Source organism: Phoenix dactylifera, chromosome 1, assembly GCF_051530095.1.
Source record: "Phoenix dactylifera cultivar Ajwa chromosome 1, Ajwa_hap1_PhDact_Kaust_v1.1, whole genome shotgun sequence".
Taxonomy (NCBI): Eukaryota; Viridiplantae; Streptophyta; class Magnoliopsida; order Arecales; family Arecaceae; genus Phoenix; species Phoenix dactylifera.
In genome coordinates this window covers 66,142,685-66,164,916 of record NC_143190.1, presented here as the reverse complement: position 1 = coordinate 66,164,916, position 22,232 = coordinate 66,142,685, and the positions used below count along the sequence as shown (strand labels likewise).

Here is a 22,232-nt window from a genome sequence, read left to right as displayed (position 1 = left end):
ATAGTGAATTCCCAAGTGAGGCTTGGGGAGTTGACGTAGGAGCAAGGGTTAGCTCCGAACCACTATAAAATTATTGTGTTTGTGATTGCCTTTGTGTCTCTTACTTTCATTTCATTCACTGCACATAGCATCTAATTAATCAACTTGCAAAAAGTATTAATTAGTATTTCACAAACCATTTAATTGTAATAATTATTTTAAAACCCAATTTACCCCCCCTCTTGGGTTGTCTATCTGGGCAACAAAAAGCAATGTGGGAAGAGCATTAAAGTTGTGAGATCTGACTGTGGCAGTGAATACTATGACAAGTATGACGAGTCCGGTGAGAACATAGATAATTTTGCAAGATTTTTATAGAAATGTGGGATAGTTCCTCAATATATAATGCCAGGAACACCTGAGCAAAATGGTGTTTCTGAAAGGCGTAATCAGACTCTGAAGGATATAGTTTGGAGTATGATGAGTAGAACAAATTTACTAAAATTGTTGAATCCATTACAGCGAAGTTTCTGAGAATGATATTGGTAATAATAGGAGTTCTGTGTTAAAGAAAATTGTTGCTGAACCAGATCAAGTTGTGGTTCTAATTTTCGATATACAAGAAAAAGTTATTTCTCAGCTGATTGCAATAGTTAATGAAGAACCTAGGCATCAAAAAGAGTCTTACGTTCCTCCTCCAACAACAGTTGAGTCAGTTTCTAAACCATAGGTTAGGAGATCACAAAGAAAAAGAAGTTCCCCCTTGCCTAATGACTATATTGTCTATTTACTAGAGATTGATTTTAATATTGGGCGTAATATTGATTCCGTCTCTTTTAATGAAGCATTAATAAGACCTGACTCAGATAAATGGCAGAATGCCAGGGAAGATGAAATGCTTTCTATGAAGAGAAATACAGTTTGGGAACTTGTTGAACTTCCACCACAAGTTAAGGTCATAGGTTGCAAATGGATTTACAAATCCATGTTAGACTCAAAAAGGGATGTTGAACGACAAAAGGCTAGACTGATTGCTAAAGGTTTCACTCAACGAGAGGGCATCTACTATAATGAGACCTTTTCACTAGTTTCATTCAAGGATTCTTTTAGAATTATCATGGCACTTGTAGCACACTATGATTTGGAGCTTCATTAAATGGATGTTAAAACATCATTTTTAAATGGAAATCTCTGTGAAGAAGTTTACATCAGGCAACCTGAAAGTTTTATCGTAGAGAAAAAGAAAAATTTGGTGTGTAAGTTGAACAAATCCATATATGGGCTCAAGCAAGCATCCTGACAATGGTATTCGAAATTTGATGCGATTGTAACTTCTCTTAGTTTTGTTGAAAATACAGTGGACCAATGCATTTATCTCAAGATCAGTGGGAGAAAATATATTTTTTTTGTTTTGTATAGTTATGATATTTTACTAGCCAGCAGTGACTTGGGGTTACTTCATGAGACAAAAAAATGTTATTTGCTAATTTTGAAATGAAAGATCTTGGCAAAGCTTCTTTTGTACTTGGTATTGAGATACAACATGATAGAGGTTGTGGCTTATTGGGACTTTCTCAGAAGACATATATACGACGCATCCTAGAGAGGTTCAGTATGCAAAACTGTGCACCTGGTGATGTACCTATTGTAAAAGGGGATAAGTTTAGCAAAGCTTAGTGTCCAAGAAATGAACTTGAAAGGTAATCTTTGAAGAACATACCGTATGCAAGTGCAGTAGGGAGCCTGATATATGCTCAAGTTTGCACTAGACCAGACATAACCTATGCAATCAGTGTCCTTAGTAGATTTCAGTCGAATCTAGGACAAGAGTATTGGAAAGCTGCTAAGAAAGTTATGAGATATTTGAAGAAGACTGAAGATTATATGCTTACCTTTCAACGTACAAATCATCTTGAGGTCGTAGGTTATTCAGATTCTAATTTTGCAGGATGTCAAAATGATCTGAAGTCAACTTAGGTTATGTTTTTATGATGGCTGGTGGTGCTATTTCTTGGAAAAGCATTAAGCAAACTCTAGTGGCTTCTTCTACTATGCAGGCTAAATTTGTGGCAGGTTATGGAGTTACGGTTCAAGCCATTTGGTTGAAGAATTTTATTTCGGAACTGAAAGTTGTTGATTCTATCTCGAGACCAATTACTATCTACTGTGCCAATAGTGCAGCGGTGTTTTTTTCAAAGAATAACAAGAGTTCTGGTGGCTCTAAGCATATAGATATCAAGTACTTGGTGGTTAGAGATAAAGTTAAAGAAGGGCAGACAAATATAGAGCATATAAATACAGAGGCAATGATTGCAGACCCATTGACTAAGGGACTCGTACTGAAAGTCTTTAAGATACACATTGCCAATATGCGCATTGTGAAACCTTTGATGTTTTTAGTTAGTATGAGTAATTCATGTAAAAGAACTACATTTTGGCTTGATGCCTTTTTTCGGAGTATATAGACAACCTATATGCTTCGGGTACAGCTTCTTCCAATAATAATAACATTTATATTTCTATTTATAATTCTGTATTTTGTGCACAGAAATTATAATTATATTTGAGCATGCATTTCACATATGTCTTTTATTATGATATCATTTTGATCTCGAGATATAATGCATAAAGACATGATGTGAGTCTTTTCAGACATGTGGCTTCATTTTTGAAGCATTTATGAGGACTGATGTGAATTAGCACACTTTTTGATCACATTTTGGTGCTAAGTTCATACTACATACTACCACATTGGTTGGAGGATGGGGATCTATGTCGATAAGAATGTTAGCATTTGTAGCTGTGAACTGGTCTTACATCGATTAAATGGTGTAACGACTTCCATGTTCGATGTTAAAATTATCGTTGGACTGGATCATATATCCAAAGTGATTATCATTTGAGCTATATATATGGCCATTTATGTAGTCTAACCCGATAGTCGTTTTCAAAACAATTTTTTTAGATTAATATGGCAATCCGTGTTTGCCCAATTGGAAGAATGTTAGAATAATTTCAAAATATGAGCTGATAGCGTATTTTTTGTTTTATAAAATGGGTTAGACATATGGCTCATAATGGCACTATGGTTAAGCCCAATATGATGTGTGATCACTTTGTTTTATGGATTTTGGTGCACCTTGGATGTATAGGATTGAGTCTTATTTGTTGTGGTAGGCCAGGAAAGTGGAAACCCAATTAGGGTTTGGAGCCCTTAATGGGAAGGCTCCCTTATATTTCCTATATAAAAGCCAGGTCCCCCATTTCCTCTCCATATGGTTCATAGCTTGCCTCATTGATAGCTATCTTTTGTGAGGAGCAAGGAAGGAAAGTTCCAGCCGCTATTATTCCAGGTGATTAAAGAATTATATTCAATATGTCTTCCGCAGATATATCTCTCAAACTTGAATACGGTGTTATTGTGATTCTAAATCTTAGTATGTTATTATTTATAATTAACACCCCAACCATCCCAGAGAGAATAGAGGCAGCAGAAATTAGCCAATTAATACCTCAGATGCCAAGATGTTCCTCCCCGATTTCAACTATGCAAAGACCATGAAAGAAGAGCAACAACCTGTGCATCAGTATTTTGGCTGACATTACAATAAAATATGGAACATATATTGGTCATAAAACAATCATCTAAACATAGTGTGCACCTGAGCTGTTTATGTGTATCATAACTAGTTATAACTTATGTCGTAATTAGTATCTGAAACCCTTGGAGGACAGATTACGAAAAGGTTCTAGATATGTCCTTTATTTCTCCTGACAGAGCAGATGCTTCCTCTTGTTGAAGAATGTGTTTGCACCCAAAAGAAAGAAAGAAAGAAAGAAAGGGCATAATTTACTATCTAGAGTTTATGTGAATAGAATACCCAGAGAACCCAGATGAGAATCTCAGACTCAAATGTGACCTGCTGAAGGACCAGATTAGTCTTGCAACTTATACCACATAGACTAGCCTTCTTTGATCCAGATACACAAGGTTCATTTTGACAGAGAGGCATCTGCCAATGGAAATTCCATGCAAGTATAGGAAGTGCACACCGAAGAATAAGACAAGCGCAGGACCATCCACTTTCGATCAGATTTACCATCAGACAAGCAACACGTTTGATAAGAATGCTCTCAACAAACAATACCTCTTTCTCCCTATGACAAATTCATCAAGTTTCTTCAGCACAGACCGAAGGTTGGTGTAGATTATGATAGAGCCACTTGTTTATGAAGCTACAAGTGTTGAACACAGGCATGACTCCACAAGTTGTATGCAAGAAAGTTCATAGGACAAATAGTTGGCTGCAGCCACCGAAATTACAAAACTGGAATACTCATGGTCTGCAGAACTATGGTCTAGTATATGAATGAATTAATTAGTACGCAGAAGTACAAAGTCAACAACCATGGACATGTATAAAGGTTAAGGGTTGAGACAAACAGAATTAAAACCATACGGTATGAATTCTTGAGCTACAATTGCAAAAATAAAGGATAGAAAGTGAGCAAAATATTAAATTCTGCAAGTGCAATTTAATTATGAACGTCAAATGCACACTCCCACTGATTAGTACAACAAAAACACTAATAAATAAGGCTTCTTAAAACAGAGAGCCAGTTCATATAACAGAGTGAAAAGATAAGGAGAAACATCTTACTAGGGATCATCAGTTTATTGCATAACAGAAGATGCTGCCTGCAAGTTCTGATGCTCCTCTGAAGCATGAAAGTAGTCCTGCAAAGCTAACATCTGCACAGAGCTATGCTTCAAACACCTGATAGCTTCCACACTAGCTAGTGCTCCAGCAACCGTTGTTATAATTGGGATCTTATAAGCCAGTGCCATCCTTCTCAGCTGTCGTCCATCAATTGAATCCAGAGCATCTCCAGAACTTGTTATCACCATAACCTGTATTTGACCATTGGCCAGCATGTCACCTGCATGAGGCCGCCCCTCGTGCATTTTCAGGACACGCTCCACCGGTATGCCCTCCAACTCAAGCACTCGAGCCGTCCCTGAAGTTGCAGCTATTCTAAAACCTAGTTCTTGGAATCCAAGAGCAATTGAAGCAAGGTGTGGCTTAGTCAAGTCATTTAGACTAAGAAACACTTGACCGCTAACTGGAAGCTTCTGCCCAGCAGCTATTTGTGCCTTAGCAAAAGCAACAGAAAACTCATAGTCAATTCCCATAACCTCTCCAGTGCTGCGCATCTCTGGTCCAAGAAGAACATCGCAACCTTGGAATTTCTCAAATGGGAGCACAGCCTCCTTGACTGAAACATGCTTTGGGACCACCTCATTTGTAAATCCAATCTCATCCAAACTCTTCCCTGACATGACAAGAGCAGCGTATTTTGCTAATGGATGACCAATAGCTTTTGAGACAAAAGGCACAGTGCGGGAAGCACGAGGATTTGCCTCAAGAAGGTAAACATCACCAGAAGCTGTGATTGCATATTGGCAATTCATTAGGCCACATACATTTAGTCGTTTGGCTAGTTTTGCTGTCCACAGTCTGATTGTGTTCAAGCAATTAGCTGACACAGTTTTTGTGGGAAGGGAGCAGGCTGAGTCGCCAGAGTGGACCCCAGCTTGCTCAATGTGCTCCATGATTCCACCAATTACTACAGTCCCATTTGAGTCAGCCAATGCATCCACATCAATCTCAATTGCGTCTGACAGATACTTATCTATCAGGACTGGGCGCTCAGGATCTACTTCAACAGCATTCTCAAGATAGGTGGCAAGTTTATCATCACTGTAAACAATCTCCATTGCACGTCCACCCAAGACATAAGAAGGCCGGACCACAACAGGATAGCCTATTTCTGTAGCAATTGTTATGGCATCAGATGCACTCTTTGCTATCCCACCTTTAGGTTGCTCGATCTGAAGCTCCTTAAGAATTGCATTAAATCTCTCTCTGTCCTCAGCAGCATCAATAGAATCAGGTGATGTTCCCCATACCTGTACATGTCCATTTCCACTAGCAGACACCAACTTTTGCTCTTCTAGATACCTTTGTATTGGGAGAGCAAGCTTTAGAGGGGTTTGTCCTCCAAACTGCATGATTATACCATTGGGCCGCTCCAAGTCAATCACATTCAACACATCCTCAACCGTCAAAGGCTCAAAGTACAAACGGTCGCTGGTGTCGTAATCTGTAGACACAGTCTCTGGATTTGAGTTCAACATAATTGTTTCATACCCATCCTGAAGCCAAACGTAATCATCAAAAGATGCTCAATATTAATTACTATTAGCAGTATAACAGTCAAGTCATTACAGAGATTTAACACAGGGAATGATAGGCGGTCAAGATTTGAGAAACTTTAAATTTTTTTTTAGGTATCTTAAAGAAAACAAAATGAAAGTTTAAATGCTGGCAGTTAGAGATGAAGATGAATGAAGATAAATAAACATATGAAACAAATTGAAGAAAAATTATGGATATGCTAAAATATATGAAGACGAAACCAGAGTTCTCAAATCTGAAACCACACTCAAATGATAAATGATCAAAAGATCCGCTAAGCATTCATGGAATAAACAAACTACAGAAAACATAAGCCAGAGCAACACAAACCTGCTGAAGAGCAAATGAAGCATGACAGCAGCAGTAGTCAAACTCTATACCCTGACCAATTCGGTTAGGTCCACCACCCAATATCAGAACCTTTTTCTTTTGAGTGGGGGCTGATTCACATTCAAAATCATATGATGAGTACATGTAAGGAGTGTTTGCCTCAAACTCTGCAGCACAGGTATCAACCCTTTTATATGCAGGGGTCACACCTAGTGATAAGCGCTTTGATCGCGCTTCCCTCTCGGAGGAAGAAGTTGCATAAGCAATCTGCTTATCACTAAAACCCCTCCTCTTCACCTCATAAAAGTCATCTTTTGTCAACTGATCCAGATTCCTGGCCATGAGGAACTGTTCCGCATCTACGAGCTCTTTGAGTTGAGAAAGAAACCACTTATCAATATAGCTCAGCTCATGTATTTCTTCTACCTTCATTCCTTTCTTCATAGTTGCATATATTGCATGAATACGATCTGGATTTGGAACGCGCAGGCTGTACTTCAACTGGTCCCAATCCAAGTCAAGTTCCTTAATGGGTGCACAACCCCATCCTGCATAACCACATTCCAAAGATCGAACAGCCTTTTGGAAGGATTCTTGGAAAGTCCGTCCCAATGCCATTGCTTCACCAACAGATTTCATCTGGGTAGTCAGTACCGGCTGGGAACCAGGGAATTTCTCAAAAGCAAATCGTGGAATCTGCATTAGGACTAGAATAAGTAAGAAAAAGGAAGAGGGGGGAAAATATGGACACTGCTTCATAACCTACAGAAAGAGCAACTTGCTATTAGTAAAAGATAATTAAGACCATAATTAACACTATATCTAGATTGCATTAATGATGTTGTCATTTCAAAATTAGCCTTATCTCCCATTCTCATTCGACTTGGACCAGGCAGTTATCAGCCACAGTTGGACCAGCCGCATGGAAGGAAGTGGGGGTTGATTGTATAGTGCAGCAAGCTGCATGCCAAATTTAAAGTGCTAAACTAGAGGAAAAAGGCAAAGTGAAACCGAAATTAGTTAAAGAGATAAAAAGAACTAAAATCACCCCAGCTGCATAATTAAATTGTGTTACTATAACTCTGTAGTGCACGATCAATTTAATCAACAAAGCATGCTGCAGAGAGATTCACGAACATATCATCCTTGTCATATGCAAAAAGAAGCTTGCAACATGAGGTTCAAGGCCTCTTTCAGACAAGGATGAGCAGGCAAACAGCCGCAAACTTCAATTTTGGATTGGTGTTCCAAAGAATACAAATCCATAGTTCCTTAACTGACACAGCAATCGGATAAGATGACTTGGTGCTCAATGGACTATGGTTCCCCTGTACATCTGAAAGAGTGATTCAGTTCAATTAGCAGAACCAGCACAGTTTTGAAGCATATTTAGTTAATTACATGAAAGATAACCATAGCAATCGAATTACATGATCTGAAATTTGAAATGAGGACCTTGACTGAAAAGACCTATGCAGCACTATGACACCATACCATGAAGAGATAAGTTAACAAGGAACAATTAACTCAAACAAACAAAAAATGAAGCAAATATTTTACAGAAGGCTCGAAACTATGGAAAAGAAAAAGGTCTTGCCTTTGTCACTACATAATCTATGGAAGGCTCGAAACTAGCCGGGGTCTTCTTCGTGATATCATTCGGGATCTGGTCGAGCGTGTAGCCCACCGACAGCTTCGCAGCCATCTTTGCAATGGGGAACCCCGTCGCCTTCGAGGCAAGAGCCGACGACCTCGACACCCTGGGATTCATCTCGATGACCATCACCTCCCCGTCCTCCGGGTTCACGGCGAACTGCACATTGGACCCCCCGCACTCCACCCCGATTTCCCGGATGATCGCGACCGCATAGTCCCTCAGCCGCTGGTACTCCTTGTCCGTGAGCGTCTGCGCGGGCGCAACGGTGATCGAGTCCCCGGTGTGGACGCCCATCGGGTCGATGTTCTCGATGGAGCAGATGATAACGACGTTGTCGGCGAGGTCCCGCATGACTTCGAGCTCGTACTCCTTCCAGCCAAGGAGGGACTTTTCGACGAGCACCTGGGAGGTGAGGCTGGCGGCAAGGCCGGCGCGGCAGATGGCCTCGAACTCGTCGAGGTTGTAGGCAATGCCGCCGCCGGTGCCGCCGAGGGTGAAGGCCGGGCGGATAATGAAAGGGAAAGAGCCGATGCTATCGGCGATGGCGAAGCATTCCTCGATGGTAGTGGCGATGCCGGAGGGAGGGGTCTTGAGGCCGATGCGGTCCATGGCGCGCTTGAAAAGGTCGCGGTCCTCGGCGGCGCGGATTGCGTCGAGCTTGGCGCCGATGAGCTCGACACCGCGGGAGGCGAGGGCGCCGGAGTCGGCAAGGGAGACGGCGAGGTTGAGGGCGGTCTGTCCGCCCATGGTGGGGAGGAGGGCATCGGGGCGCTCGGCGTCGAGGACCTGCTCGACGAGCTCCGGGGTCATGGGGCCCACGTAGGTGCGGTGGGCGAGGCCCGGGTCGGTCATGATGGTGGCCGGGTTGGAGTTTACGAGCACCACATCGTAGCCCTCGTCGCGGAGGGCCTTGCACGCCTGGGTCCCCGAGTAGTCGAACTCGCACGCCTGCCCGATCACGATGGGCCCCGCGCCCAGGATCAGGATCTTCTTGATGTCCGTGCGCTTCCCCCCGGCCGTCCGATGCGCCGCCTCCGTCGGGCGGCGTTGGGCGGCGCAGCGGGGGCAGAGGAGGGGGCGGGAGCGGCGCCGGAGGACGCCGGTGCAAGGGTGCTTCGCGGTGGTCGAGAGGTGGCGGGCGTGAAAGAGAAAGGACGAGGAGCAGATGGAGCGCGGGGGCAGGAGGGGTGAGCGGATCCGGGGGTGGACGCGGTTGCAGAGAGCCATGGAGGCGAGAGAGGGGGAGGTCGTCTTGACTCTTTTCTTTCTCTCCCGCTCGCCCGCCCGCTCCCCGCCCGTTCGGGGTTTCTTATAGGAGTAGGGATTTTTTTTTTTTTTTTTTTTTTTTTTTTTTTTTTTTTTTTTTTTTTTTTGATGAAAACGGCAATTCATGTAACTCTATGTTGAGTACATCCAGCCAAATCAAAATAAAGTAAAGAGTGCAACGTAGAGAGAGTATCTCCTAACGAAGTCCAAATGACCTCTCCGAAGTACCGAGCGGCATAAGAGGCGACCAGTCTGTTGCACTGTTCGCCTCCCGAAAAACATGTGAAGCCTGGAAGACGCTCGACTCCTGAGCCAATCTCCGAATCTCACGGATGAGAGGATGATCATCCCCATGTCTGTCCACTCCCCGAATCCACTCTATCACCACAGAGAAGTCTCCCTCAAGGCAAATATGCTCAGCACGTAGTACCCGCCTCGCATAGGATATCCCCTCCCAGGCTGCCCGCAACTCCGCACCAACTACGGTAAATCCCGGTGCACGGAGTAGGGATTTTTCGGGGAGAGAAAATTATTGATGCAATTGTAGTTCTTAAAGGCACCCAGATCTTCGGTTTTTTTTAGGTGACTAGTAGGATTGAGGGACCTGAGTAATGGAGGGGGGACCCGCGGGTTAATGGTGGGTGCGTTTCGGTGCTATCGTGAGTTGGTGCGTGTTTGAACTACGGTTGTAGGACTGAGGACGGATGGATGGGGACGTGGCAAGTGGATGCTGAGTCGGCTGACTTGCGAGTCGTTTCCAGTTACGGGGCGAGGTTGGTTACAGGATAACGTTGCCATCGTGGCGTTAAAAAACCCTCCATTCTTACTACTTTTATAGCTGCCGTTGCCGTAATTTTGGAGGCCTTTTGCTGCAATTGGCAAGCAGATCTTTGGTTGTGATTGATGCATAGATCTCCGTATCTTATAACTTGCTTCAAGAAAAAAATTGGGCTTTTGTCTCATATTTTCTTTTTTTTTCTTTTTTGAAAATTTGTCTCATTTTCAGCTATATTTTACGTTGGCAGCTAGTGGCTGACATGTTGCAAGTTTTCAACAGGATGAACAAAAAGAGCTCCGTACAGGCCAAGCATGTATTTAGATAGGCCAATGGGGCGGCAGACTGGATGGCTGCCTATGCGGCCTACCAATTAGGATATACCCTTTGGTCCGGAGAGGGAGAGTTGCCATTGGCACTCCACGAGCTGTTGTATTTTGACTTTATTGGATGTATTCATACATATACTGTATGAAGCACCCGTCTTAAGCACACAAAAAAAAAGAGCTCCGTAAAACACTTTAATAAGGTAGTATTTATATGCTACATTATGGAGATCCCCTTTAATGAGCTAATATTTATATGCTACATCAGCAATTTTCTTCTTTTAGGTAAAAAATATTTAATAGTTATTTATTTTTATTTTTTTTGCATAAATATCCTTCTAAATATCGAATTTTGCATGAATATCTTCTTAAAATTGATATTTGCATGTATATCCTCTTAAAATACTTATTTTGCTGTTCTACTTTTTTTTATCCTTATCTTTGTATATGTACCTACGTCGTTTAACGCCGTTAAAAAATTAACGATTTCAAATTAAAATGACTAAAATACCTTTAATGGGTAGATGTGAAAAAAAATATATTTTTAAGGCACTTGCGATGAAAGACCAAAAAGTAATTTCAAAATTCTATTTTATTTTTAATTAAAAAAATATGATTTTTATTAATGGTGTCAGAAAAACTATTATATTAGGGGCATTTGTGCAAAAATAGTATTTTATGAGGGTACATAAATAAATATAAATTTTAAGAGGATATTTACAGAAATTTAAATTTTTAAAAGAGTATTCATGCAAATAAAAAATAAAAAAAAAGCCAGAATTGATTGTAATGGTTCAAAGCAGTTACTGGTTATTCCATCCCTCAATGGATGTGGAGAGGTGGGGAAATAGGGTGCGAGTTGGAAGCAATTAGGGAATTAAAAAAAAGGGGGAGGATGGAATAGGAACATACTTCTTCTTTTTTTTTTTTTGGTACAATGATTGCTTACACCCGACGAGTATGAATACGACCAATAAGTACAAAAAACAAAAGGCTACAAAAAGGCTCCGGCAAAAACTCGTGATCCACCCAGATGAAACCTCCTGAGTGATGAGCGGCAAAGGAGGCAATCCAGTCCGCAACATCGTTTGCCTCTACATAAGAGCTATACTCCCCCAGTAGGCGGCAGATGTCATGGAGTAGTAGCCGCTTCCCACACTATTAGTCAGGAAAGATAGCATTGAGATCATTAGATTAGGCCGCTTGGGTTAGCGGACCTTTGTATTTGATTGCTGCAATAGTGTGGTGGAAGATGGTTTATATGGTGCTTTGAGTATAATAGATACATGGTAAGGTAATGATAATGATATGAACAATAATTCATGAGTTATGATGAACAGAATGAATATTTAACTTTTAAGATTCCAACCACATGGATGGCCAAAGGATAGGGTTCTTATGGGCACAAAGCATGGCATCATTATCCGCCACCTTGATGGATAAATCCTTGAGTGCATGCAAGCCCAAGCATAGATACTACAATTACCCAATTTGAGTAGGTTTTATGCCATTGTGGAACACAACCTACAGAGTGGAGAGAGTTGGGATCCTCTCCTTCTGTGTTTAGACTGGAGAGGACAACTTTATCAATCAATGCCACCCCTATAAAGCATAAGAGTTGTGATTGAGCACAATCCATACAATTTCATGTCCTATGATGAGTCTTGCTTGATCATAACTGTCACACCATATATGGATGGAGAAAATACGAGCCTTGATTTTTGCACTTCAATTGAGAGCTTGGGAGTCATGAGTCATGACTTGACTATGACACTAATTTTTTGACATGTGGATTAGCATATAATTTATTCAGGAGAAAGATGATTATAATGTCATCATAAAAATTATTTGCAAAATATGTTTGATAAATGTAGTTTCATATCATGAAAAGATCATTTTCTGGATGAACAACTTGATGGTTGAGTATATGGTGGGCAAGATCTATGGCTTCAGTGTTGGCTTCGATTAAGAACAAAGTAGATGATTTCACAGGGGTTGACAGTTGAAGCAATGCAAAGGGTATAATTGTAGTGTGGAGGGATAAGTTGACACAAGCATGGCATAGTGAGACGTCATAGTGGAGGTAAGCAGGTAGAAGGTGATGGTGTTGAAAGGGAAGAAGGCAAACCAAGAGAGGCATGGATGAGATAGGGAATCAATAAAGATATCATTGCATAAAGATAACGAAACAAGGAATAGGGTTCTCTGTCGTCTTTCTCTTTTACAAAGGGCATTTGCAAGTGTACATGTCCGTATATTCTTATAAACTTTGGGACATTCAAGGGGTAATGGCATGTCAAACCATCAAATGATCCAATAAACATTTAGCTTGTCCAACCGCTCCTCCCCCCACCCCATTTCCCTCCTAACTCGAAAAAAAAAAAGAAGATTTTTTTGTATGAATATCCCTCTAAAAGGTCAAATTAGCATAAATATCCTCTTCAAAGTTATATTTATTTATGTACTCTCATAAAATACTATTTTTGCATAAATTTTTCTAATATAACAGTTCTTTAACACCGTTCATAAAAACCATATTTATTTTAATTTTAAATAAAATAAAAAATTTTGAATTATTTTTTTTTCCTCCATCGTGATCGCCTTGTTTCTTTTTGCATATCTATCGATTAAGGATATTTAGCTATTTTAATTTGAAACTGTTAATTTTTTACGGCATTAGATGACATAGGTACGTATGCAAAAATAAGGGTACAAAAGGATAAAATAGAAAAATAAGTATTTTACGAGAATATACATGCAAATATCAATTTTGAAAGGGTATTCATATAAAATTCGATATTTAGGAGGGTATTTATGCAAAAAAAACTATCCAAAAAAGTTGTCGAGGGAGAGGGAGAGGGGTAGGGGAAACTAAAAAAAAAGTATGAAAAAAATGCCAAGAGAGAGGCATGTGTGGGGGAGGAGGGGGGCAAAGGTAATCTTTAGTTTTTTTGCTCGATTTATATATTTGCCTATACCTAATTCTTAAGATGTATTTCTCAATGCTGGCTTATATTGCTCTTTTTTATTGAGCGTACAAAAATAAACATTAAAAAAATATAGAAAAAGATGAAAATATGTAGTAAATTTTTATTGTTATGGATAGATTAATCTAAGCTTTCTTCTATAATCTTCAGCCTCTGTTTATGCTAAAATATTGCTGCTTGCTTGTCTTCTCTATGTGCACCCTTTTCTAAGAATCAAGAGATTATGGTTGATAAGGAGAAAAATGGATCGTCCAGCCCACAACTAAAAGACCGCCTAGTTGCGGCCCAGTAAACGTCGACGCCAATTGGCCGAATTTTCACTTCGGCCCAGAGTCCACTCAACTTCGAGATTCCGCCAAAAGCTCCACCAACTTCAAATATTCGTCGACTTCCCCGACCAAGTTTAGGGTATCTTCAGATTTCGCCGACTCCCTCGACCAAGCTCGGGATATCTTCAGATATTCACCGACTCCCCCGACTAAGCTCGGGGTGCCTTCGGACATTCACCAACCCGTTCTGACCAAGCTCGGGGCCCCCATCTTAGCAGTACGCCCCGACCTCCGAGTTCGGGGTGCTCCACCATGCACAACTCGGAACCCGGAAAGCCGAGCTACTTTCAACATCCGTCAAGCTGACCACGCCAAACGCATGATGAGATCTCTCAAAGAGTTTGCCCCCACCAACGACCACACCAATGTGCGGGCCTACGCCCACTTACGTGGCCGTACATTACAACAATTACCATGCTACGTCTCCGTAGTCGGCCTTTAATAGTCAGACGGCACCTTGACTACTCCGGCCATGCCCTGCTGTGACTGCCAACACCCTACCATTCTCAAGAATGGGCGGTACTAGACGCCACCAGCCAGTCTAGGCTGCGCGCCATCCGATTCAGAGCCACGCCCCCTCATAATGAGGGCTGACAGTGCCTCTGCCACCTGGACCACTCCATCGAGACTATAAATAGCTCGGTCAGATAACTTCTAAGGGACCACTCTTTGGCCGGACCAAATTGATCCCACTTTAACTTAATCATCGGAGGGCCCTCACCGAAAACCCTGGTGAGGCTTTGTGCAGGTCTACGGTCACCGCGCAGGAGGTGGCTCCCGTCTTCTCCTTCCATCCACCGGCGGCTCCCTCGACTCTACCGGCATGCTCACCCTCGGGCCAAATTTGAACCATAACATTTCTGGCGTTAGAGGAAGGGTGGGCCTGAGCCGTGACCACAAAGATAATGAGCCAGGGGGCCCCAAACGCGTCGAGCGGCCGGGAATCAGTGCCCAACTGCTCTCTCCAAAGTCCACCTCCTACATTGCACGTGCCGGCAGACCAAACTCCTCAAATCCAGCCAGAGCAGTTTTATCTGCTCGCCCAGCAAGTTCAAACCCTGGCTGTGGTTATTCAAACCCTTCATCCGGCTGGAGTTTCATCAACCGCTGAACTCGACAGAAAGGTTGAGGAAGCAGGGCGACAAATCCAGATGCTTTAAGATCAAGTCGCGGAACTCCGTAAGGAGTGTTATCGATCGAGGAGCAGGTCCCCTCGGAAGTCTGGAAAATATCTCTCCCACCGAAGTTTTGAGGAGTATACTCCTCTTACGTCCTCCCGGGCCAAAATCCTCATGGAAATTGAGGGTTGCGGCTACCTCCAATCTCCCCCGAAGATGCGACTATCTAAGTCACGGAAGCGTTTAGGCAAATGCTGCCGCTTCCATAGGGATCACGGCCACGATACGGAGGATTGCTATCAGCTCCGTGATAAGATTGAAGTGATCGTCCGCCAAGGCCTTCTGAGCCGGTTCGTTGGCGAGTCAACCGACAGAGTAGAGCTCGATGGGCAAACTTTGGGACCATCTGAAGGATTCGACGACGGACGCCCCAGTGCGGATATTATCAATACCTCGTCTATGAGTCTCACACGTTGATGCCTCTCTGGCCCCAAGGGACCGAGAAGAGGCCATGTCCACCGACCCGAGGCTGGTAACTCCAGATATAAATTACTCCCCCAAAAAAAGACCTTAGCCTCCTCAGGTCAGGGCTTTCTCCCTCAGACCGTAGTCTAATGAAGTTATCTTCCAAAATTTTCCCAAGGCATATCTGAAGTGTCCTAGGAAGCTCAACACACATTTGATGCCCTGGCAGTGCGAGTTACATGCCAATAACTTTATAAAGTCATCCTTTGAGCTCGGCTCAGGATGCCCTGCGGCATCAACGGGGAGCCAAGGAAGAGCACCCCCGTCCGTAGGATTCTACAAGTATGCCCTTGATCTGAGTGGGAGGCATCTACAAAATTATCCCTTGAGCTTGGCTCAGGATGCCCCGCGGCGTCAACGGGGAGCTGAAGAAGAGCACCCCCATCCATAGGATTCTACAAGTACGCCCCAGATCTAAGTAGGGGGCATCTACAAAGTCATCCCTTGAGCTTGGCTCGGGATGCCCTGCAGCGCCAACGGGAAGCCGAAGAAGAGCACCCCCATTCGCAGAATTCTACAAGTACGCCTCTGATATGAGTGGGAGGTATCTACAAAGTCATCCTTTGAGCTCGGCTCGAGATGCCCTGCGGTGTCAATGGGGATCCGAGTAAGAGCACCCCCGTCCGCAGGATTCTACAAGTATGCCCCTGATCTGAGTGGGAGGCATCTACAAAGTTATCCTTTGAGCTCGGCTCGGCATGACCTGCGGCGTCAACGGGAAGCCGACGAAGAACACCCCCGTCTGCAAGATTCCACGGATGCGCCTCTTATTTTAGCTGGAGGGCAATAGCGGAGTTTGTTTAAACCACCTCGAGCTTATTATTATTCCCGAGTTGGCTTCGACCCTCGGATGAATTTCTAAGTCTCGAGTTGGCCTCGGCCCTCGAGCAAATTTCTGCTCTCGGGTAGATGTTTATCTCCGAGCTTATTATTATTTCCGAGTTGGCTTAGTCCCTCGAGTGGATTTCTAAGTCTCGAGTTGGCCTCGGCCCTCGGATGGATTTCTGCTTTTAGGTAGATGTTTATCCCTGAGCTTATTATTATTTCCGAGTTGGCTTCGACCATCGGGTGGATTTCTATGCCTCGAGTTGGCCTTGGCCCTCGAGTGAATTTCTGCTTTCGGATAGATGTTTATCCCCGAGTTTATTATTATTCCCGAATTATTTTTGCCCTCGGGTAGATTTCTTTCTTCGGGTCGGCTTCGGCCCTCGAGCCGATTTCTATTCTTGGGTGGATATTCATCCCCGAGCTTGCTTGTGCTCCCGAGCTAACTAGAGCCCTCGAGCGGGCTTCTATCCTTAAGTTAATCTACGGTTATTTGTTCTCCCTTTTCCGATTTCGCTCCCCTGGGCAAGGCTTAAAGCTGCTTGCACTATTGAATGAGGAGCTATGAGCTCGCCTTATATAAGGCTTATTTGTAAATCAGGGGTGTACCAAGCCCGAAGGCTTCTACAAATGCTAAAGGCAACCCCTGCTATATGAGATAGGCCCGGATCTGGGCCACACAATTCGGATCCTGATGTTCGAACATGGAGCAAAACAAACTCAAATACTTATTGAAAGAAAAGAAATTTTATTGATAGTAGAGGCCGAGGGCCCGACCTTGTGGTTGGAAGAATTACAAAGGGCCCGAATGACCAATCTTACAAAAACAAAAATAACAAAATCAATCGGCGTGGACGACCTCCGTATTGGTATCAGCTACGGCCTCTGACTCGGTTGTGACCTTGGGAGCGCCGTCTCCGCCAGCTTCAGCACCTTCAACTCCAACGCCGGCATCAGAAATGACTGTAGATTCCATCCCGTCGACGTCTTCGGGAGCAATCTCCTGCCTGGCCTCGGCAGTGGCTTCCGCAGCGTCCTCATCCGCCTCGACAGCCCCATCTAAGTCTGGTTCAAGGCCGTTGAGGTCGACTCCAGGGCAGAACTGCTGTACTTGGAGACGACAATTGTCGAAACCTTGGACCATAGCAGCAGCAGCCCCTTCCGCCAGTTCGGCGAGGTACTCCTCTGACTAACGAAACTTCTCGACGGCCTCATGGGTGGACGATTCCACCAGGCCTTCGAGCCGCCCGACCTTTGGCTCCCGCTCTTCCACCTTGCCCTGAAGGCAGACTAGAGCGGCTTCAAGCTCGGAAATACAGCTTGCAGAGGAGAAGCGAGCCCGGGAATGCTCGACCTCCATGGCTTGGATCTGAGCCAGTCTATCCTTTGTTACGGCCTCGGAAGCACGTACGTTCTTCTTGGTTTTCTGAAGCCGCTGTGCATCCGCGATAGCTTTCTCTTCGGCCTCACGCCACTACTGCTCAACGGCGGCCGCCCGATCTTCGGCCTCCTGCTAATGCTGCACAGCAAACGCCGCTCGAGCTTCGGCCTCTTGTCCTTGGAGCTCGGCATGCTCCATCCTCAGCCTGAGCACCTTCAGCTCCTCCCGGTCGGTGAGTATGCTGGACATCAACACGTCGACCACGTGAAGGGACTGACATGGAAAGAGAAGAGTGTTAGCAAAAACTGAGTATCCACAAAAGAAACAAACAAGGGACATAAGGGCGGCATTACTTACCCACACGCTCGCCGAGTAAACGTGATGGATGAGGTCGCCAAGGTCCTCCACCATCAGTGTACGGTCGTGCGGAAGCATGATACTGCGCACGAGCTCGCAAGCAACCTCCTCGGATCCGAGGGCCGAATCGCCCTCAGGTGTGCACCGTGGTTGTTTCCCGCCGGACTTGGAAAATATTGGCGCGATTCTCGCCAAGATCGGAACTTTAGAGAAGGTTGCAACCTCGGCGCGTAATGAAGTCGTGGGGGGGACCGAAGTCCCGGGCCCACACCCCAGCTCGAAATCCAGTCCGGATGGCTGGGCTATTGCGGCGATCTTTGGAACTTGGTCAACAGATGCGACCGCCGCTCGGATGGAAAGATTCCCCCCAGTCGTTGACTAGGGCACCACGGTTTTTGCAGGCCCCCGGTTAGGCCCGGCCAGAGCAGGGGCGGCAACCTCGGGCTCTTCCTGCTCGATCTCAAGCCCGAAGGCGACTCTCACCTTCTTTGGCCTCCCCTCAAGCCGGACCCCTTCGGGGGCGGCCCTCTTCTTCTTGTATGCGGCCATCAGCGTCTTGGTGTTGAAAATCATCCCTACAATATCTGAGACAAAAAGTCTTATCAGCATCCCTAACATAAGAAGGAAAGAAGAAAAAGCCAAATTGCTCTTACCCTTGGGACAAGCCGGGCTCAAGCCAAGATTTACTAGGGCCTCCTCGCTGAGCAGGTCAGGAAGCTGAGGAGTTTCTTTCAGTCCGAGCAAACTATATAGGGTTTTCTGCTCGGGCTGCGACAATTGCGGAAGCTTATTGTTCGCTGAGGCCAGCGGAAAACTCCAGATCGGATTAAATCCCCAGGCCACTCGGAGGAGATAAAGAAAAAATTATCCTTCCACCCGTGAATGGAAGTAGGCAGGCCCCAAAATAGCTTGCAGCTTCCTCGGAGGGAGAAGTAACACCACCCTTTATCCACAGGGTTGCTTTTTAATATAAAGGCACTCCTAAAGACATTTACTATGGAGGATAGGCCGTGTGCCAGGCAGAGGGCGAGGAAGCTGATGATTAGCCTCCACGAGTTCGGAGCGAGCTGCGCAGGCACTAGGGCCATATGCCGTCAGGAGCTCCCCCACAAATTCGTGCAGAGGAAATCTCATCTCCGCTTGGAGTGTATTTACGTACACTCCAGCCCAACCGTTAGGCGGGTTGGTGACTTGGCCTCCAAGGTCCAGAAGGTCGAGGACGAACTCCAGAAAAATAAAGAATTGGGCCTGAACCGAACCCAGATCCTCATCGCTCATGAGCGAGCTAGTTCCGTACGGGCTCGGGCCCACCTCAAGTTCAACCTCCTCCACCTCAGAAGAGGCCTGAGCTCGCGATGGACCTACATCGAACATCGATGCCCTCGTTGGCAAGTCTATTGCCCTGGTCTTAAGATTACGAAAAAAGGAAAAGACGAAAGACTCTCCGAACGACCGAAAGGAGGGATAAAATGCTTACCCAAAAGCTCATCGGAAAAGGTGGACGGGCGGAGAAGAAGAATGTCCGCTAGTAGAAGAAAACAATAGCTGGTGCGAAAGCTGACAGAAAGCTCCCAAGATCACCCGGAAGAAAGCCTCCACACCATGGCGATTGCAGCTGAAGAAAGAAAATCAGGAGCGGCGGAGGGTCAAGTAATGATCCTAGGACCCCCTTTCCAGGCCTTATATATAGGCCACTGCAGCGGCCCCGATCAGGCAACCTAAATGATCAGACAATCTGGAATTCGCCACATGAAAGGCCATAAGACGACCTCAACAAATCTCTCCGAATCGCCTCACTAAATGCTGATCATTATGGAGGCCGCTCCGGAGCTCGAAATATTGATGGCTGACCTCCTGCATTCCGCCAGATGAGACGCTTTGGAGAAGGAAGCATTAATGGCCGACTCCTCATGTTCCACCAAACGGAGTGCTTCGAGGGACGAGGAATTAATGGTCGAAATCCTCCTCGTCCTACTCCAGCAATCCCCTAGAAAGGAACGCCCACGTGGAACCCTGAAAAATTTCCACAGCGGATTCTACTCCAAAAAATCTGGCAGCTCGGACGTCCCAAGTCCGACGTCGAGCTCTCAGCCAAGAAGTGTGCTGAGGCACACCTAGTTCAGTACACACCTCTTCTTGGCTATGTGATTGATGCACTGGACGATCAGGAGTCTACCTACTTCCATCATCCGAGCAGCGAGGCAGCTCGACCTCGAAAGTAGGGGGCAAATTATAAGGAGAAAAATGGATCGTCCAGCCCACAACTAAAAGACCGCCCAGTTGCGGCCCAGTAAACGTCGACGCCAATTGGCCGAATCTTCACTTCGGCCCAGAGTCAGCTCGACTTCGGAATTTCGCCAAAAGCTCCACCAACTTCAGATATTCGCCAACTCCCCCAGCCAAGTTCGGAGTATCTTCAGATATTTGCTGACTCCCCCGACCAAGCTCGGGGTATCTTCAGATATTCGCCGACTCCCCCGACTAAGCTTGAGGTGCCTTCGGACATTCGCCGACCCGTCCCAACCAAGCTTGGGCCCCCCACCTCAGCAGTACGCCCCGACCTTCGAGCTCGGGGCGCTCCACCGAGCACACCTCGGAACCCGAAAAGCCGAACTACTTTCAACACTCGTCAAGCCGACCTCGCCAAACGCATGATGCGACCTCTCAACGAGTTCAGCCTCACCAACGACCGCACCCATGTGCTGGTCTCCGAGGATGAGGATCAAGAAGATCAAGTGTGTTCAAATCGAGCTTTCGGTCTCCTCTTTTTTCGGGGAATCTAACGCCTACTTACGTTGCCGTACATTACAATAATTACCATGCTACGTCTCCGTAGCCGGTCTTCAACAGTCAGACGACACCCTGACTACTCCGGCCATGCCCTGCTGTGACTGTCAACACCCTACCGTTCTTAAGAACGGGCTGTACTAGATGCCACCAGCCAGTTTAAGCTGCGCGCCATCCGACTCAGAGCCACACCCTCTTATAATGAGGGCTGACAGTGCCTCTGCCATCTGGACCACTCCACCGAGACTATAAATAGCTCAATCAGGTAACTTCTAAGGGACCTCTCTTTGGTCGGAGCAAATTGATCCCACTCTAATTTGATCGTTGGAGGGTTCTCACCGGAAACTCTGGTGAGGCTTTATGCAGGCCTACGGCCGCCACGTAGGAGGTGGCTCCCGTCTTCTCCTTCCATCCACCGGCGGCTCCCTCGACTCCACCGGCGTGGTCACCCTCAGGCCAAATTTGAACCACAACAATGGTCATTGATACTTCCTGTCGCATGGTCAATGTACCCAATATAGATGTTTCTCCACTCTCCTCTGTCTCTCTCTATCTCAAAAACAATCTCTTCCTTTCCTCTCTCGCTCAATGTATTTGGTATGCCTAAGAAATATTTAACTTCTTAATCATATTTTGTTATTAATCTTGTAAAGAGAGGAACTAAGGGCCATTTGGCACATAAAATTTAAAATAATATATTTTTCTCCCATTTAATAATATAATATATATATAATCATTACAATTTTATTTATATATTGTGCAGGGACGGGCATAATTTTTTGATAAGTAAAAAAATGTACTAGAAAAATATATATGTATATATATTTATATGCACATATTCAGAGAGGAGATAATATTCGATATTGTAATAACTCAGGATCTTATTCAAAAAAATTAGCCAAAAAATATTATTTAGATTGCTTGATTCTGTATAAATATTCAAAACCTATTCAATGAATAAACAATAGGAGACTAAATACATACCCATATAAATTCTCATAGATATGATTCCCAATGTCACCATACTAGTGCTTGGAGTAGGAGGATGTGCATCATGCCTTTACCACCAAAATTATATATGGAAAAAACCAAAATCCCATTAGTTGCTGGAAGCTGGAAGGGAATGGGAGACGGAACTCCTTTTTTTGTTTCCTTTTGGCCTGCAGGCCCTCGGGAAAGGAGACGCATGGCATGGAACCAAGAAAAAGGTACCCACGTAAACTTCTCTTTCGTCTTTTTCAAGCGAGGAACCGAGATTCAGGGTCAGTTTCGTATTTAAGTCGTAAACGAGAGGCTTATAGCCACCGATGACCGAGAAAAGAGCAGGGCC

General features: G+C 44.7%; 1 protein-coding gene across 1 annotated transcript; it reads right to left on the bottom strand.

Annotated features, from left to right (window-relative positions):
- Window positions 1–4,484: 4,484 nt before the first annotated feature.
- Window positions 4,485–9,522, bottom strand: LOC103696155 (carbamoyl phosphate synthase arginine-specific large chain, chloroplastic-like). Its single transcript, XM_008777693.5, has 3 exons — window positions 8,167–9,522; window positions 6,570–7,265; window positions 4,485–6,196 (listed from the first exon to the last, which is right to left on the bottom strand). Exons 1-3 carry the CDS (start codon window positions 9,451–9,453, stop codon window positions 4,655–4,657), a joined length of 3,525 nt encoding a protein of 1,174 aa, XP_008775915.3. The 5' UTR covers window positions 9,454–9,522; the 3' UTR covers window positions 4,485–4,654.
- Window positions 9,523–22,232: the final 12,710 nt, after the last annotated feature.